General features: G+C 41.4%; 1 protein-coding gene across 1 annotated transcript in view; it reads right to left on the reverse strand.

Moving 5' to 3' along the window:
- The window catches only part of FAM20C (FAM20C golgi associated secretory pathway kinase), a 100,843-nt gene that overhangs the window by 3,808 nt on the left and 76,332 nt on the right, over window positions 1-20,703 (reverse strand). Inside the window, exons 4-7 of the mRNA XM_038763946.1 lie at window positions 14,345-14,437; window positions 13,087-13,202; window positions 1,291-1,471; window positions 409-518 (exon numbers count right to left, since the gene is read on the reverse strand). Of these exons, the coding sequence (XP_038619874.1) occupies window positions 409-518; window positions 1,291-1,471; window positions 13,087-13,202; window positions 14,345-14,437 (500 nt within the window). The remainder of the gene's footprint in view (window positions 1-408; window positions 519-1,290; window positions 1,472-13,086; window positions 13,203-14,344; window positions 14,438-20,703) is intronic.

Here is a 20,703-nt window from a genome sequence, read left to right on the forward strand (position 1 = left end):
TGAAAAGCAAAATGGAGCTCTGAGCCAGAACCTTACCAACAGAATTCTGTGAGCACTGTTCCCTCCCAAGGCTTCCACAGCCATCTGGTGGGGGAAGGGAGATGCGTGGCCATACATGGCTTGCTCAGGCTTGAGTTCCCCCCATTCAAGGGTTTAGGAAACTCTGCCCTAGCCCACCCTTGGGCCACATTTTACAGAAATAACAAGCAGAAGCATTAGACCATGAGCTTTTTAACAATGTGTCTGTGTAAATATTTGATGGTTTCAATCTATTCTGCTACCCCAGAAGATCTGAAGTGATTACTATTTATTGCAAATAGGTTCCTGCTGGGTATCAGAAATTGCTGTACTACCTATGGTCCTACGTATAATTCTAGTTCTTATAATTGAACAGGCTCTGAAACTTACCCATTAGAAAATCAAAAATAGTCATATCCATTATATCCAAAATCCTGTTGCTGCTGTCATACGGTGGTGTCTGTTTCACCTCTTCACAGTAATCTGGGTCCACTTCCCATCTGATGTTAACAACCAGGGTGAAGGAAAGAAAAGAGCTGACACACAAATCAATTAACCAGCTTCGCTATCTACAGATTTCAATGGATTTTCTAAGGTGAACCTAGTGTGAGAGGAAGTGGGTATGAATTACAGCCAAAGGGACTAAGGATCTGAAGATAAGAGCCATGAGGCATTAAAATGGTTTGTGAAAGAACATGATGGAATTGCCTTTCCTTTAGATCTTTTACAATTGGACAGAAATCCAACTCTCAAGGGTTTCTGGGAGTTCTAATAGGAGGCAGGAACACAATGACCTCTGTATTTCCTGTCTAAGTCTGAGGACTCACGATATGATTCAATTATAATTTAATTATAATTTATAATACAATTTAAATCACAATTCTATGATTTGGTAAAGCAAAATGCCAAAAGCACTGCTAATTCTACAAGTTTCAGGGAACATGGGCTATTGGAATCTCAAGCAGTAAACTCTTTAAGCATCTACATTACCGTAATAAGTGCTAGATGGGGGAGGACAATAGATGTCTTTAATTGTAGTGAAATAGCTAAAAAAATATGCTAAATGCAATTTGGAAGTCGAAGGAAAGCTGAACATCCAGTTCTGAAATGGTGGAGGTCAGATGATTATGGAAATAGTAATTTCCCATGATTATAACATAGGGCAAAAGACAAAACTAGATAGAGATTTAAAGATGAACATTTACTTTGGCAGCAGTTGTAATGGTGGGCAAACTGGGCATGGGGTTCTAGAACCAAGACCTCAAAACTCACTCTGCTTTCTTGCGTTTGTGGTAAGAGCGCCTCCAGGGATTTCGCCAGGTTTTCCTTTTTGCAAGTGACAGGTCTGGTAGAAAAGCAGCTAGGGAACCTTCAATCTGGTCCGGCTTCCCACACAGAGCGTGCTCTGTGGAGCAGTAGTAGGAACACTCTCCATAGAAACAGATGTTGTTTGCTGATGGGAAAGAAAGAATGAGCTGATTTTCTAAATTTCCTTATCACTCATTCAAACACCGTGTAGGATAGTTAAATTTAATGTGCTAACCAAGGAAGAGGAGTATTTTTCATCCTTTGCTGTCCTTATCTAGTTTGCTAGTCGTCACTGGGGCTTTAGCCTTCTGGGATGGACAAATCCTTTCGTGGGACTTTGAGAATAAATTTGCTGAACCCATGACTTCCTAAGAAATCACTACTTGGGAACTGTATTCAGTGCTCAGTGATTAGCAATAGACTCCTTAGATGAGAAGGCCTTTTTGATTGCAGTCATCCTGATCCAGGACAAGTTCGAAGCAAGGTGGCCTTGTGGAAAGAGCACGGGCCTGGGAATCAGAAGCCCAAGGTTCTAATTTCAGCTCTGCTCTTTTTCTGCTGTGTGACTTTGGGTGAGTAATTTAACTTCTCTGTGCTTCAATTATCTCATCCATAAAATGGGAATTAAGACTGTGAGCCTTATGTGGGACAGGAACTGTGTCGAACCTGATTATCTTGTATCTCCTCCAACCCTTAGCACAGTGGCTGGCATGGAGTAAGCACTGACCAATACCACATTGAAAAAAAAGTCATGGGCAGGAAATGTGCCCACTAATTTCTTTTGTATTGTATTCTCCAAAGCACTTAGAACACTGCTCCACACATAGTAAGCACTCATATACCATTGATTGATTGACTGATTGAAAGAAAATCCAGAAAGAAAGTCCAGATTTAATTGCTGCATATTATAACTAAATTAGTAAAATAGAATAGAGAAGCAGCATGGCTCAGTGGAAAGAGCATGGGCTTTGGAGTCAGAAGTCATGGGTTCAAATACCGGCTCTGCCAATTGTCAGCTGTGTGACTTTGGGCAAGTCACTTAACTTCTCTGTGCTTCAGTTACCTCATCTGTAAAATGGGGATTAAGACTGTGAGCCCCACATGGGACAACCTGCTCACCTTGTAACCTCCCCAGAACTTAGAACAGGGGTTTGCACATAGTAAGCGCTTAATAAATTCCATCATTATTATTAAAATAAGCTTTCACAGAGCACTAAGTGGTCCTCTGGTGGCTTAAGAGGGCAACTGTACCTAAGTGATCAAACTCAAAGCACTCAATCACCTTGCCTCCACCTAACTCACCTTGATATTCTCCTGCTTCAACCCAGCATTCATATTTTGCTCCTCTAAGGCCAACCTTGTCACTTTACCTCAATCTCGTCTATCTCCCCACCGACCTCTCACTCACATCTTTCCCCTGGCCTGGCATGTCCATCCTCTTCATATCCAACAAATACTCTCTTCACCTTCGAAACATTATTGAAGGCACATCTCCTCCAAGAGGCCCTCCCTGAATGAGCCCGCCTTTCTTCTTCTCTCAGTCCCTTCTACATCCTGACTTGCTCCCTTTATCCATCTCCCGACTCAGCCCCACAGCATCTATGTATACATCTGTAATTTTATTTATATCAATGTCCGTCTTCCCATTTAGAGTGTATGCTCATTGTGGGCAGGGAATGTGTCTGTTATATTGTACTCTCCCAAGTGCTTAGTTCACTGCTCTGTACACAGTAAGTGCTCAATAAATACGATAGAGAGACTAACTTATACTGAGGGGCCAGTATAGGCCATTGACTGGGTCAGTCCAATATAAACTGAGTCCTGAACATTACAATTGAATGAGTGTTTGTTTGCTGTATTGCAACAGCATATCTAAGTAGTTCAAAAAAGAGACCACATTGGAATTACCAGAATATATATGCTTGGATTCACTTGCTTTGTGTAGATTCAAGCTTTGATAAAAAAAAATGAATGAGTTTGATTTGTTTTTTGGTTTCATAATTCAAAAAAAATTTGGTGATGTATGACTGTCCACCCTGATGATTTATTCAACCACCAGTATGAGTTTAACAGAAAAAAGAGCAGTAATTTAGTAGGTAAATTCAGTTTAGTTTAATGCTGCCCAAGAATGTAGATAAAACATTTTATTAGACTGTAAACAAATAGTCTTAAAGCATAAATGCTGTTGAATGAAAACAGATTGCCAGTGTCTGATATTTTACTATCAGAACAATCAAAGGAAAATGAGTCAATACCACCCATTTATGGATTCAGTTAATTTATGTCTTGACAAATTGCAATAACATATCTTCCACATTTTAAACAAATGTATTTGTTCCCAACAGCAGTTATCTGATCTTCAATAATCACAGACTGTAAAGTCTGTCTGCTAGAATACTTCTTGTTGTACCTAAATTAGGTGACTTTTGGGGCCTAATTTAAAAAAAAAAACCTCAACAAAACCCAATCAATGCAGATATCCAAATCAATGCAAATAGGTTTTGAGTATTTGCATGCGAATTAAACTCCTGGAAGAGCGCATCTCATCACCTATTCATTTGACAAAAGAAAGCAATTGGGATTAATCACATAGTGGTAACTGCTGAGTGTAGCTAAACCAGAAACAAAATCAGACTTCCCTCCACCTGTAAATGATCCACTGTCTGCTTTTCGCTATCCCAACCTGGTCTAAGTCAGCACTGGGTGAATTTTTGTCTGGGATTTTAATTTTCCGTGCCAAAGTCTACTCCTCAACAACAGCTGCCAGGCCATATGGCTCAGAGGTGATACTTGTAGGTAAAGGAATCTGGGAAGACACAGAGGCTCTAGAGCAAGTGGGGAGGTTGGAGGGGTATTCAGGGGATCCCCATGGAGAAACACTGTAGGTTTGGGTAGACTCAGATATGCTTCCCAAAATGGGGCATATAACATGATTATGTTGTGCTACATTCCTGACAGCATAGCGTGGTGGCTAGAGCACAGTTCTGGAAGTCAGAAGTTCATGGGTTCTAATCCTGACTCTGCCACTTGTCTGCTGTGTGACCTTGGGCAAGTCACTTTACTTTTTTGTGTCTCAGTTCCCTCATCTGTATAACGGGGGTAGAGACTGTGAGCCCCATGTGGGATAGGAACTGTATCCAACTCAATCTGATTGTAGCCATCCCAGCACATACTACAGTGCCTGGCACATAGTAAGTACTTAAATACCACAGTTACTATTATTATTATACATGACAACATGGGCACCTGGGTGTACAGTAACTGCTAAGGCCAACAGTGACCACACTGCATGATCGCAGAGTAGTTCGGGGAAAACTCTGGAAAATGAGTTGCTTTAGCTGAATGAAGAAAGTCTTCATTCTCTCAAATGAAGACACCAAAAGCCAGAGTAAGTCCAAGATTGTATAAAGTGGCCCCCCACGGGCATGAAGTGCAGCACTTGATGACTGTGTTTCATGTAAATGAATAAACCTGATCCCTGTCCTCAAGGATCTTGCCATCCATCAGCTGTGGGGCAAGCAGCAGCATGGGCTAGTGGATGGAGCACAGGCCTGAGAATCAGAAGGATCTGGGTTCTAATCCCTGCTGCACCACCTCATTCATTCATTCATATTTATTGAGTGCTTGCAATATTCCATTCCATTCAATCATATTTATTGAGCGCTTACTGTGTGCAGAGCACTGTACTAAGCACTTGGGAAGTAGAAGTTGTTGACATATAGAGACGGTCCCTACCCAACAGCAGGCTCACAGTCTAGAAGGGGGAGACAGACAACAGAACAAAACATGTGGATGGGTGTCAAGGCATCAGAATTAATAAAAGTAAAGCTAGATGCACAACATTAACAAAATAAATAGAATGGTAAATATGTACAAGTAAAACAAATAGAGTAATAAATCTATACAAAGATATATACAGGTGCTGTGGGGAGGGGAGGGGTAGGGCAGGGGGGATGGGGAGGGGGAGAGGAAAGAGGGAGCTCAGTCTTACCTCTCCCTCCTATTTCCCTCCCTATTGTGAGTTCAGCATTTCCATGTCAACTAATCCATTGGATTCTTACCCGCTCCCCTATGGCACTTATGGATATATCTTCACACTCCTGTTTTTCTCCACCTGCCTGCAGTATACATTTAGTGTGCCTCCCTTAGCACTGTACTAAGTGCTTGGGAAGTAAAAATGGGCAACAGAGACAATCCCTACCCAACAATAGGCTCATAGTCTAGAAGGCAGAGACAGACAAAAAAACTCTCCAAATAAGTAGACAGGTGTCACTTCTGGTTGACCTTGGCCAAGTCACTTAACTTCTTTTGCCTCAGTTACCTCATCTGTAAAATGGGGATTAAGACTGTGAGCCCCAGGTGGGAAATGGGCTCTGTCCAACCGGGTTAGCTTGTAGCTATCCCCAGCGTTTAGTACAGTACCTAGCACAGAGTAAGTGCTTAACAAATAGCATTTAAAAATGGCAATTTACATAAAAATGCTTCCTCTGCTCAGATTAGAGAAACTTCCAGTGACCAGGACCCAGGACCCTCTTCCTCATTTTTCAATAACTTTTTTGGATAGAGAATAATAATAATTATGGTATTTGGAAAATGGAATAGAGAATGGAAGAAGGATATATGCCCATGACTGACCAGGAGGAAGAGGGCATCAAATGCTTAGTTTAATGCTTTGCACTCAATAAGTGCTCAATAATTACTATTGACTGATTGATTGATTCCATTTTTCTAATCACCCAAACCCTATCTGTTCTTATGAGGTTCTAATAATAATAATCATAATTCTGGCATTCATTAAGTGCTTACCATGTGCCAGACACTACTAAGTGCAGGGGTAGATACAAGCAAATTATTTGGGAAACAGTCCCTGTCACACATGGGGGTTATACTCCTAATCTTCATTTTAAAGATGAGGTAACTGAGGCACAGAGAAGTTAAGTGACTTGCTTGAGATCACACAAATGACAAATGAGGGAGTCAAGATTAGGACCCAGGTCCTTCTGACTTCCAAGCCTGTGCTGTATCCACTAGGTTACGTTGCTTCTAAAGCTGCATCATTATCCAATTGTTTATTTTTTTTTTTAATTTCTGAAGCCTTTCTGCAGGCAAAGCCTTGTTAAGACCCTGGAAGAGGCCCCATGTGAGGGATGGGGAACACTTGTTCTCTGTTCCCATTGAAGATAAAGCAAGAATAATTGTGCTTAAACTCCAATAGGAGTGATAAGGTTGGGCAGCATTTAGAACTTCCTATTTCTAAGAGTCGAGTCACCCCAATGTTCAAGCAAGGGAGGTTGTGATGACTCCTTCCTTTTCCCCTCTGTAATGCAATCACCTTATGGGTAAGGAACATGCCTGTATTATCCTCTCCCAAGCACTTTGACCAGTATTCTCCAGGCAGTAAGCACTCAATAAATACAGTTGATTGACTGTGATTTTAGAGCAAAGGGACAATGATTCACTTTCTAGATTGGTTGAATGAATCTGGCCTGAAGAGGGGGATAATGATGGTATTTGTAAAGTGTATGTGTCAAGCACTTTATTAAGTGCTAGGATAGATAGAAGATAATCAGGGCAGACACAATCCTTAACCCTTGTGGGCTCACAGAGTAAATAGGAGGGAGAAGAGTTATTGAGTCCTCATAAAACAGGTAAGAAAACTGGTACACAGAAAAGTTGAGTGATTTGTCCACAGTAACACAGCAGACAAGAGTCAGATTTGGGATTAGAACTCAGGTACTCTAACTCCCAGGCCTGGGTCATTTAGCCTCTGGGGGCCCCTTTCTGGCTCATTCCATATATAGTTGCCTTTCATAGTGGAAGATGACAACTGTGATGTTGAGGGTTACCTTGGGTTAGGTGTGGTGAAAGTCGTACCTAACGTCACACAATCTAGTAAAGCTTCAAAACATTTGCCAGGTTAAAATCTTGTAGAACTAAAGAAAACCCAAAAGCTAATTTATGCTCAAAATATTACCAAAGGAGAACTAAACCCATTAACAGAGTACAGAGCTCCCAAGTTTCCTAGCAATTATTCCCAGCTTTGCCATATATCCTCTTTACTCTGGCAGGGGTGCAATACCACTAGCATGGCCGTGTCTAATAAATCACCCTGATTGCATTCCATTCCATTCCTTGTTTCTCTGCTGTAATCCATTATTTTAATTGGTTCAGCTAAATGATATGACTCCTTTTCTAATAGTGGTGTAATGGTCTCCAACACCAAAACATAGGTGGGGACAATCTTGTCTAAGAAATGATTGGGGGAATGCTTGGGACATCAATATCACCAGTAGGTAACTATAAAAGAGAAAGTAGCCAAGGTCCACTGGATTACTTACAGGTCTGCAAATTTCCAGATAGCCGATTAGCCTCATCTACTCTGGCGAGGGAACAGAAGGTGAAAAGAGATTTGCCCAGAGAGTCATAATGAGAAGGAATATTTTCCAGGGGAACATTTGGGAAACATCAGCAACGTGCTCTCTGCAGAAATTCTTGGAATGGTATTTCCATCAAATGGCATTTTTGACCCAGAAGCAATGGGTGGAAACACTAGCAAAATGTCCTGAGATCCCAAGAACATCAAAACAATTCTGGCCTCAACTCTCCCATTAGATCCCACTTCTGCTTTTATTTGGGAACCATGTAATAATAAATTTTACTTTTCCAACTAAAGGAAATATTTGTGCTATTTGGTTTCTCTCAAATAAAACCAGTTCCTGTAGCAAATATTTTACAAAGCCCTCAGTTGCCTGTATACATGTGGCTTAACTAACAGTGATGTAAGGACCCACTGGGCTTCTATGTTGGAAATGGAGTAGCAGGCTGACTCGGTTCCCTGTTCTCCTTGCCTCTCATTTATCCTTGCCCCTTTAACCCCTTTTTGACTCATCTTATAGGCCAATGCCTAACATGCCCGAGCATAAGAGACAATAGAAATTGGATGAAATGCTCTTTAATTCTTTAGGAATGGCTCTGGTTTTGTGCCAGTGTAATTCTGGATGAGACTGGCTAAGATATTTTTTTTTCTCTATAGTCATGAATTACCTGTAGTTTATTCATTGAAAAAATGACCTGGGTTTATGCTCTGCTCTTATCCTTCTGCTTGTGGATGAAAATCCAACATTTTTCCAAAAGCTTTCATCGGAAAACTACACCTTGAAATTTTGCTGACAGAAGTACTCTAGAACTGTGAATTTTCTGAATGGAGCTAATTTGTATTAGACGTGGCCTTCCAGGATGTCAGAAATGACAGGCTAAAATGTTCCACGTTAGCTCTGCTTGTTTACAAGACAGGATTTAAGGAAGCTTCATTTCCAGAGTCATTGAAAATGGGCCATTTAGATACTTGGTGGGAAGATATACACATTTCTTAACAGTAGGGATAGCTCTATAGTTATCTTTGCAAACATAATCAGGTGATAGATGCTAAGGATTATAAAGCCAGTCTGACAAAAGAAATTGCAATTAAGCTGACACAGCTTCAGCTCTGGTGAAAAAAGAAAGCATTTCAACAACAACACAAAGCATACAGTGATTAGTAGTATTGGTAATTCTTAGAAACTTGTGATAAGCCATCTGGACTACTTGACAGTCTTTTCCCAAACAAAGTCCAGGGCATGGGGGTCAGGCTGAACACTTTCTGAATGGGAAGTGAAATGGTTTCAATCTACATGCCCAGAATAATAATGCAGCCAGGTTGCCTTTTGTTTGTAGAGAAAAATCCATAATCCTTTGGGATTGGTAAATGCGGCAAAAAGCTCCAGTGCTTATTCACTGTAACATTGATTTCTTTAAACTGCTACCTCAATTTCTCCTCAAACTATGGCTGACACCTTTAATACATCTCTTTTTGCTGGTAAATTACTCTGTATTTGTAATGGTGCCATTGCAAGTTCACTCTGTGACAAAGATAAAAATTAATTTAAATAATCACTGATTGAGTCCCACTTCCTTTGTTTCACCTAAAAGACTATCAACACAATTTTAAGACATATGCTTTTCTTTCATTGGAGTTTATTAACCGACACAATTTCAATCTGAGTTTTAGGTGCTTCTGCTATTCCTGAATAAGAATGAATGCATCTGTGAAGGTAATTGGTAGGCAGAAACTTTCCATATTTACACACAAGCTCCCTGCCTGTTATTGATATTTAAATGACAAGGAATAGATGATATTTTGCCTCTGAGCATTAAACGGTTACTCGTTTGGCCAAAAGAATTAGAGTTTATGGGGTTTAACTGTTTTTGACATCAAATGTTGAACCGGGTAATGGCCGTCTGATGGTTACTTTAGGGTCTATTTTTTATTCTGCCTCTCCTTAATGCATTTTGAAATAAATAAAACATGGAAAGCTCACCATGCTTTCTGTGATGAGAAAATGGATAATTCAATTATGGATTTATGGGGATTGAGTCTGACAAATTGCTGACCATAACTGAAGAAAAGTGCAAATTAAATTGATCTGGAAAATATATAGAAAACGCCTCAGATTTGGCAAACTGAATCTAGACACACTTGCATTACTGGAAGACATACTTTCCAAAATCTGTACTGAAAACATGTGCTGTCAGGACTGAGTGAACACTACTATATAAGCACTTCATTATCAAACTATCCATCTTGTTTCCATGTTCTTCCTCCTCTCTGTATATTATCCTGTGCCTATCATTCTCAGGGAGGCAGGGATCATTTCCTTTAGTTCTATTTCATTCTCCCTAATGATCAATACTGTACTCTGCCCACAGATGATCTATAAATATTATTGTTTGCTTAATTAATTTCCATGCTTATTGGTTTATGGTTCCTTTAATTTTCATTTTATTTTTCTAAACTACAATCACTGAAGCCCTGTCAAAGTTCAAGAAGAAAATGAATAGTTTTCTAATTACTCTATCAGATATCAGAAATCAATATCAAATATCAATCAAAAATCAGATATCAGAAAATAAGAGAAAGTTTTGGGATAACAGGCCTGTTGAAACACATTAAAATCCCATATATTCAGAATATCTTTCCTTCAGAAACTATTATACTGCAGAAAGCAGACTTTGTGTTTACCACCTTGCTTTTCTCTGCTTCTGTTTCTGGTGATGTCGTTATCTGTCTACTTGCAAAGTGGAAGAAGACCTGTCCTCAGCAACTAGGACACACGGATAAGCACAGCCAGAGTTGTGACACTACTGGTACCTCGGAAAAGAGACACCCCCCACCCCCAACCCCGCCCCTAGAAGTGAGTTATATAGAGTAACCTTTGGGAAACTTCTATCAACCCAGCAAATGTTCAACACCTTTATTGGATCAATAGGAGTTACTGATATTTCAGTTTGACACCTTAGCAGTTATTGGATTTAACCCTGCATCTTCTTAGTGATAAGAGACATAGGTGAGTACACACCGGCAAGAGGAGGAGGAAGAGCAGAATCTAGATTTAGATCCATTTGAGTGGGATTTCTAAAACGTCAGTACCATTTTATCCTGGTTACAAAGACCTGAATCTTCAGGGTATACTGACCGAGTGAGTGGATTTGACCCTAGAACCACTAAACAACACTAAAAAGTTAATTTTCAGAGAAAATACAAGTCCACTAGACATAGCACAGATTAAAAAAAAAATCCATTGACACTGGGTGGGTTAACTGTAAACCAATTTGGAGGCAGGGAGGTGGATGAGATGTCCTCTTTCCTTCCCTTTCAGCTCTAGGATTCCATGAATCCTGAGATTTTTTTGACTATGGCATGTTTTTTGGCTCTGGTTTAAAAGCTAAATGATCCATCTGCTATAATTACCATGAGAGCCACACAATAATCGTGAACATTTACCCTGCCCAAGATTCTGAGACCTAATTATGAAAAATATTCTCCTGAATCTTGCCTTTCCACAGAACCTTTATCCAGAAGCTCAAAGAACATCATAGGCATTACTGAGCCTTAACATAGAGGGATGGAATGAGGATTAGGTAAAGATAATAAAACCTCTTTTAGAGGGAAGTATCTGAACTTGTGCTTGAAGCCAGTGATACGGTTGGGTTCAGTTTATTTAGGAAGAATATGAATGACTTTAAATGAGTTCAATGTATAATGAATGAAGCGTGGTGGATTCCCATTTGGTCAACAAAACTTTGGTCTAGGGGGGCACATTCTAGGGTAGTTGTTCATTCATTCAATCGCATTTGAGTGCTTATTGTGTGCAAAGCACCATACTAAGCACTTGGGAGAGTACAATACAACAACAGACACATTCCCTGTCCACAACAAGCTCACAGTGTAGAGGTATTGGATTTGTAATTCTATGCCATGAGATTAGAGCTCTAATCACAATGGTGTTGTGTGAAAGTAGATCAATCAGAATTAATGACTGAAGAACCAGGGAAAAAATCATGTTTGCTAAGGACATCATCAAATTGCTGAAGACTCACACAAAGGTTTTAGATTTATTAAAAAAACTAAAAGGGAGAAACATTTAAATCCAGATTTTTATATTCCAGTATTTACACAGGTTTCTTTGTGTCTCAGGAAGTATTTTTGTATCTAAATATGTACACTTTAGTCATATGGAGGAGGCAAAGCAACACCTCAGACCAACTACTGAGAGATCTAAGCTTCCTCCTCTCTTGGATTTAAAAGTTCTCCCTGACTTGCTGATTGACTACATGCTTTTCTGGGTTCCGAATGGTCATCTTCACCTCTTCTTAGGTGAAGCACTGAGACCTAATGGAAAAATTAAAGGCCTGGGAGTCAAAGGACCTGGGTTCTAATCCTAGATCTCCCACTTCGTTTGTGTGTAACCTTGGACAAGTCACTTTTACCTCTGTGCCTAGGTTTTCTCACCAGTAAAATGGGAATTAAATATCTGCTTTCCTTCCTAATCAGACTGTGAGTGCTGTTTGGATCAGACTGTGTCCAATGTACATATACTGTATCTGCCCAAATGTTTAGTACCATGCTTGACCCACATTAGTGATTAACAAATACTACAATTATTATTATTAGTCCCAGCAGATTTCAATCTCCCTAAGGATTCTAGAGAGATTCAGGACTTTAGGAAATGTAGTTCCCAGAAAGGAAAGGGCTTCAGGAATCAGCTTCTACTACTCTAGGGAAGCAGCATGGCATAGTGGATAGAGCACGGGCCTGGGATTCAGAAGGTCATGGGTTCTAATCCCGGGTCCACCACTAGTCTGCTGTGTGACCTTAGGCAAGTCACTTCACTTTTCTGGGCCTCAGTTACCTCATCTGTAAAATGGGGATTAAGACTGTGAGCCCTGTGGGACAAACTAACTACCTTGTATCTACCCCAGTGCATAAAGCACTGCCTGGCACATAGTATGTGCTTAACAAATACTATTATTATTATTATTAGTCCCTCCATTAGTGACTTAAGTGTTGACACAACCAGGATATGTCAAAGGGGGAAAATTCTGTGGCCAAATCTTTTCTTCTCCTCAACCCAATCTTTCAAAATGTTCCAAGGCAAAACATTGTAATCTGACACCACAAGTATAAGATTTTCTGCCTGTAATATTTCCTCCATGGCTTATATTTGCTGCCAGAAGAGTGATATGTAGTTAGATCATGATCTTATCAAATTTTATGAAGAAACTAAGATACGGTTCCCCCATTGAAAAGAATCCCCAAATCACACAGCCATTGTATCCAGGAATTAGAAAAAAAAAAATCACTCTGTAGTCCCTTTTCCTTTCCAGTTTCCCAGAGGCACCACCATGAGATCCACTGGAAAGGATGCATGCGTGCAGGACTACCTGGTGAGATGAAGAAGGTTCTCCAGAGCTTCTTGTCTCGGGTTACATCTCTTATTTCCTTCGTCATATTGACCAATCTGCCTGCAACTGGAGGGACGCGGCGAAAATCTAGGATTCTGTAAATAAAGGAGAAAATAAACACTATTCCTTGAAAAAACCCTCATCCTACTGGGTCATGGAGACACGGTGCTTTCTCTTGGATCTCACTACTTTGTTCTTTATTTCTTTCTGGGTTGTTAAAAGGGAGCTGAGTGAAGGACAGGGAACGGTCAAAGCCACTGCAAAGCTCCTGCTCTCCCCCTTCAAAACACTTTTAAAAAAATCCACCTTCTCCAGGAAAACTTTTTAAGTGAATTTAGATGAATGCTGTCTGTTCCTTCAGGCCCATTGCTCCAGCTCAATCTGGACCTACGAACATCTACTCTTAGTCCCTTCATACTAAGGCCTTGCCTATAAAACACTAGTCTTTATCCACACGTGCCCCTATAGGTGAATTCCACCATCAGTGCCGTCTACTTCAAATGTGAAGGACAACTCTATATATGCAGCAGCCAACAAGGCCAGTGTGTGACAATGCCATGTTCGGCCTTTACCCAAGCGACTCTTTGTGTAGAGGTTCCCAGCCTACTAGGAATCAGTCAGGAGCTGGGTGAGCCTTCTGGTATTCCAGAGACTTCATTCATTCATTCATTCATTCATTCAATCGTATTGAGCACTTACTGTGTGCAAAGCACTGTACTAAGCGCTTGGGAAGTACATGTCGGCAATATATAGAGACAGTCCCTACCCAACAACGGGCTCACAGTCTAGAAGGGGGAGATAGACAAGAAAACAAAACATGTAGACAGGTGTCAAGACTACTCCAAGACCATTACGGATGATTGGAGTGGCCTCCTGGAATCTGGTCCAGGCTTTGGGGCCCTAGGAAGTAAACACCCAGGTTGGAACAGTACTGGTTTGGTGTCCTCTATGGAGTCTGAGGAGGTTTCAGGGGCTCCGAGCTTCCTTAGGACTTGGGGTAATTTGATACTCTAAGGGGTTTAAAGTCCCTGGGTAGACCCAGACAGCTTTGGGTTATGGGCCTCCTTAGTTTCTGCACACACACTTTCAGTGAAATGGCATAAAATATTGCATTGTTGTACTTCTCCATTTGGCATTTTTGCTCCCATTCATGCTCACATACCCACATAAGACCTAATTTGTGTGGAGAGATGACAAGACTTACACTTTAGGCTGAAGAACAAAAATGAGTCTTTACCTGTCCAGGTGAAATGCAGCTATTTCAGCATTATGTCTTTCATAGTCTGAGAAATAAAAAAAATCCGGTGGGGTTTCCTGCTCCCTGGTTTGCCTGCAGAGAAAGAAAATGGAAAGTAATGAATCTGAAGAGAGCTTTCACCCCAGAGGCATTCAACCAGCAACCCTTCCCCTGAAGGGGTCCATTTTTTTTTATTTTTTTGCATAATGAAGAATTTGGGGAAAAGAGGTGGCCCCATTCTCTTCATCTGTAAACTCAATCTACATCCACATTTTTGATGGAGGTCATGCTGGGCTTGCCTGTCATGAAATCACTTGTTTGGCCCTTTTTCTTCTTTGCATTAGTGATCACAGGGAAAAAAACCATTATTCATTGAAACTGTGAATGAAATATATATGCTTGTACTCAAATTTCTCTTTCATCTCTGGCAGGTGGGCTCTACACTGTGCTCTTTTGTTCCCGAAATCCAAGCTGAGCCTGTTTGCTTCACTTTGGAACCTGTCTGCTCTTCTTTCTGCGACACTTGTCATATGCTTTCAGAGAGCATTAGAGGATCTGCTTCAGAGGCACTGAAAATTGTTGCTTGCTACTTCACATTCTGAACTGGTAAAAGAGCCACAGATTTCATAACCCCCAACAAAAGGTTTTAATGTAAAGCTTGATCTCAAACAAAATCCTCCTAATAAGAAAAAACACCCACATTTGATGCCCCCAAACATATGCAAATATTTTCCCTGTAATATTTCCTGATGCAAGAAAATATTTTCCTGTTCATTCATCAGCAGGATAGGTAACCTAAGGCAATATACCTACAAAGACACTCCATTCTTGGGAGGTAGCTGTAGGCTTCTGCCACAGGCAGCAGGTTATAGCACCCTACCTCTTTGGTTTCAATGTGTGGAGCACTGAGGAGATGCCTCAAGACTTCAAAGATGCCCCTTCTTCCATCAATCTTCAGGAAGAGGAGAAACCTGAGGTGAAGCACCTCATTGCTCCCCTCAGCTGGCCTGAGACCTGCAGTGGCTTCCTGGACCTTCCATATTGCCAGGAGAACCTGATTTATTACAGATGTCAAACTGAACTACCCCATCACTTCCTTCCATGTAACCTAATGCATCATTCTGAAAAGTCACCTGGCATAACAGTATCCCAACCAGTGCGAACAGTCAATCGAGCCTCTCCTGAACATAGCATTTGAGGGGAATGGACAATAATGGGATATCCCATACTATTGTGATATGGTGACCTGAAGTGGGGAGGAACTATTCAAGGAGAGTAGAAGAAATCTCATTCATTCATCCATTCATTCAAATAATAGTGTTTGTTAAGCAGTTACCGGGGGCAGATCCCTGTACTAGGCATTTGAGAGAGTACAAGAAAAATAAAAGATACAGTTCCTATCCTCAAGGAGCTTACAATTAAATGGTGGAGGCAGGCAGATATAGTTGTTTACACAGAGCGGAAGTAGGGGAAAAACATAGATGCAACAAAGTTGATGACACAAGGAAGCAAAACTCCAGAGAATTTAACTTAACTGTGAACAGCTGGGAGGCAGCAGCAGCTGCAGACAGATGATCCTTGGCAGGCAGCAATGAGAACTGAGACGACTGTCTTTCAGCAGAGAAGGTCACAACACAAAAGGGCAGAACTAGAAATGGCATCAGGCCCTACAGGTGGCAAAGGCTACATGCCCATAACATCGATCGGATTGTTGGCCATGCTTGGATCTTATCTGCATACTCACACACCTGGGTGACATTCCATTACTAAATGAATAATGTCCCCCTTGTCTGCTCACTACCCCGGAAAGCTTTCTATAGATAAGTACTCAGTTGTCCGCTCCTAATTGCTCTTGATGCCTCTGGTTGGCAGAGATCAACCTCAGGTAACTCCTGCCCTATAAGACGGCAATTAGTTATCTCCCTACCCAAAGGAAGGATATTTCATGTCCCCCCCTTGGAAATCTTTACCAAGAGGCCAGGGTATTAACAGAAAGCACTACAAACATAGATGTGGGTTTTGGGGAAAGTGGAGCTAGACAATGAGCTAATAGGAAATTAATGAGCAACCAGAGGCTAAAGAGTCTGGAACTACAGCCATGCCTACTTGGACCAAAATAGCAAAGCACTAAGATAGCATAAAATGTCAGATAAGGAATTAATTAACTTCTCTGTGCCTCAGTTACCTCATCTGTAAAATGGGGATTAATACTGTAAGCCCCATGTGGGACAACCTGATCACCTTGTATCCTCCCCAGCACTTAGAACAGTGCTTTGAACATAGTAAGCGCTTAACAAATGCCATTATTATTATTATTATTGAAATCCCATACAATGGTCAGAACAGGTGAACAGTATGTGGCTTGGACACAGCTCAGAGATGATTTACATTCTCTGTATCTTGTCTACTTCTTGTACTTATGCTCTGCTTATGCTCTTGCTAATAGGGATGCTGCAGTTTTATGGTAAAAATTCTAGGTAAATCTCACCAATGATTGGTGAGCATACATTAAAAAAGGAATTAAGCCTGGCAAGAAAAAAAAAGCCCTACTTCAGGAGAGTAGAAAATACCAATCATTTTTTGGCTCTTCATTTCTCTGCTGGCTTTTGCTTCAATAAAATAAGTTTCTACCATCCAGTCACAGGAAGAGGAGATGCTGCTGAGCTTTAACAAATTGAACAAATTTACTCCAGTCAGTTGATATGTGTCAGAAGATCGTCTCATGTAAACAAATCACTGTCATCTGTTTTTTTATTCCCCCTAGCCTAGAAATACAACACAACCTTCCTTAACAAGGACCACAGCCCAGAAAATATATTTCAAATAAAGGACAGATCTTTATCTGGAGTATATAATGAATAGCAAAGAATAGTAATTATAACTTTCAGCTCCATCTTTGGCATATGGAACATTCGCTAAATCACTACCAGCTGAAACCTTATTTAGGGCAACAAAGAGCTTCTCCATGCATGGCAAACAAAGTGGGGGATTCAACCTTGGTTTCATTTAGGGCAAAAGTGGGCACTACCTATCAGAAACCCTTTTGCTGTGCATCCACAACTAGGATACTTTAAATATGTTTAAATAATCTGCTCTACATGCAGTGAAATCAAACACACTGTCCCAGTAGATGAGATAAAAGTGGTGGTGGCGGTGTGGGGGGAGCAGGAGGGGAGAATTGTCACACGTTTTAATATCCTTCTGACCAAAGTCTCCAGTGGTCAGGGCAGATTGAGCACGTGGCAAAGCAGGAGGCCATATGGTGCTCAGAAGTTACCATCTGACCATAAAGCAGATGGCGTCCAAAGTGGATACATGTCCGCTGTCTCCCTGAAGTATCAGTTTGGAAGAGCTAATGATAGTCTGGTGGCCCAGAAAAATTCATTCACCTCGTGTGTCCATCTACCTCATACAGAGAGGAATTGACACTGGAGAAATTGGTTAATTGGCTTCCTGTCTCCCATAGGATTAGATTTTCATGAGAGGAGCAGTATATCTTTTAAAAATTTCATGTTTCTACTGTTTCTTCGCAGCACTAAGGCATGCAAACTGGCTGTTCTAATCTCATTTATTCATTGTCTTTTACTTCTGTTACCCATGAACCAGCCTACATTTAAATCCCCCAGCTTTTACTGATGAACATAGCATTCATTGTTACTGTTTTGCTGCCTGATTTCCAAGTGCATTGTAATTTCATTCCAACATGTTAGTTGTTTCTTGAAAAAAGAGAACAAAGTAGTCTTTATTGATGGAAGCTGGGACTTTTGAAAGCTTACCCATGAGCCTCAGTGAAGAATGAACTCCAGTTTGGGAAGTTTGAACTCATTTTACCACCTGGCAGATAAAATTAGGTCATCATCATCATCATCAATAGTATTTATTGAGCGCTTACTGTGTGCAGAGCACTGTACTAAGCGCTTGGGAAGTACAAGTTAGCAACATATACAGACAGTCCCTACCCAACAGAGAGCTCACAGTCTAAAAGGGGGAGACAGAGAACAAAACCAAACATACTAACAAAATAAAATAAATAGAATAGATATGTACAAGTAAAATAAATAAATAGAGTAACAAATATGTACAAACATACATACATATATACAGGTGCTGTGGGGAAGGGAAGGAGGTAAGATGGGGGGATGGAGAGGGGGATGAGGGGGAGAGGAAGGAAGGGGCTCAGTCTGGGAAGGCCTCCTGGAGGAGGTGAGCTCTCAGTAGGCCCTTGAAGGGAGGAAGAGAGCTAGCTTGGCGGATGGGCAGAGGGAGGGCATTCCAGGCCAGGGGGATGACGCGGGACGGGGGTCGATGGCGGGACAGGCGAGAACGAGGTACGGTGAGGAGATTAGCGGCGGAGGAGCGGAGGGTGCGGGCTGGGCAGTAGAAGGAGAGAAGGGAGGCGAGGTAGGAGGGGGCGAGGTGATGGAGAGCCTTGAAGCCCAGGGTGAGGAGTTTCTGCCTGATGCGCAGATTGGTAGCCACTGGAGATTTTTGAGGAGGGGAGTAACATGCCCAGAGCGTTTCTGGACAAAGACAATCCGGGCAGCAGCATGAAGTATGGATTGAAGTGGGGAGAGACACGAGGATGGGAGATCAGAGAGAAGGCTGATGCCTTCCTTTTATTCCTTCAGGGGATCCTCTATCATAGTGATACATTTGATTTTTGAAGGCAGGACCTAAATCAATACTGGACTTTAGGGCAGTGCTGTTCCAACCTCACCTCTCCAAGGCTCTGGTTCCAGCAAAGTTACAGGGATTGTGAAGTCTTTCTCTTTGACTTTGTGTGGATGGACAGAAATCTTCACCTTCTTTTCCTTTCAATGTAAGGCAAGATACCCCATAAAGTGGTACCCTTACCACTCTCCAGACCAGGAAAAGCAGGGAAATACAGGGAAAGATGAGTGAGAAACCAGTTGGGAGGTTTAAGAGATTTTCTCTGAGACCAAGTGAGAAGATGGATTCTAAGGCTCCTCCTTGAGACTTTTTATCTGTGGTCCAGCCTAAATAGCAAGCCACCTGCTCTCCTGGCACTCTTTGACTGGACAGTGGTGAACCCCAAGTTGGAGAGAAGGGTGTTGATATGAGGGGCACTTATACCTCAACCTTGACTCAATCAATTCATGGTATTTACTGAGCACTTACTGTGAGCAGAGCACTGTACTAAGCTGGGAGAGTACAATGCAAATTAGTAGGTAGACATGATCTCTGCCCACAAGGGGCTTCCAGTCTAGAGGGGGAGGCAGACATTAAATTGCAGCTGGATACATACATAAGTGCTGCAGGGCTAGGGAAGGGGTGAATATCAAAGTGTTTAAGGGGAACAGACCCAACTGCATAGTCATCTATGCAGAAGGGAGGGCTAAAACTGTGACATGAAATCCTAGGTAGGGAAGGCCTCTTGGAGGAGATGTGATTCCAGTGGACTGTGGGCCTCTTATGAGAAGCAGTGTAGCATAATGGATAGAGCACAGGTGTGGGAGTGAGAAGATCATGGGTTCTAATGCTGGAGCCACCACTTGGGTATAATAATAATGGTGGTATTTGTTAAGCACTGACTATGTGCGAAGCACTGTTCCAAGCGCTGGGGGGGAATACAAGGTGATCAGGTTGTCCCACCTGGGGCTCATAGTATTAATCCCCATTTTACAGATGAGAGAACTGAGGCACAGAGAACTTAAGTGGCTTGCCTAAGGTCACACAGCAGACACGTTGGGGAGGTGGGATTTGAACGCATGACCTCTGACTTTGCCACTTCACTTCTCTGGGCCTGTTACCTCATTTGAAAAATGGGGATTGAGACTGTGAGCCCCACGTGGGACAAGGACTGTGTCCAATCCGATTTGTTTGTACCCACCCCAGCACTTAGTACAGTGCCTGGCACAAAGTAAGCACTTATTATATACCATAGTTATTATTATTCCCTTAGTCCAGAGGTTGTTCAAGTGTTACAGCTGGGTGGGCACATATTTAGCAGGGGAGAGGTCCTGTACCTTCTGCTGCCTTGTGTAGTTACCCCTTCCCCTCATTACCCCCTTCCCCTCCCCACCTCCAGGTGGGAGAGCCACTGATATCACTCATTTTCTTGAGTTGTGTCAACCTAACAGTCTCCCTAGGAACATATGTATTTATTTTTATCTATTCTCTGCACTTGAGGATGACTAAAACATTTTGAGAATAAAACGTTTGGTTTTTAAAAGAACTACTTATCCTCGAACCAAGAAGAAGAGGATTAAGGTTCTCAAAATAAAAAAAAAAACAAAATTAGCTGTTAATTTTAAAGCAACATTTTGCCTCAGGACTCAATATTTCATCTGGTCCTCCCAAGCAGGACTTCATTTCTTTTATATTCTCTCCAGATGATT

Source organism: Tachyglossus aculeatus, chromosome 21 (assembly GCF_015852505.1).
Source record: "Tachyglossus aculeatus isolate mTacAcu1 chromosome 21, mTacAcu1.pri, whole genome shotgun sequence".
NCBI classification, from domain to species: domain Eukaryota; kingdom Metazoa; phylum Chordata; class Mammalia; order Monotremata; family Tachyglossidae; genus Tachyglossus; species Tachyglossus aculeatus.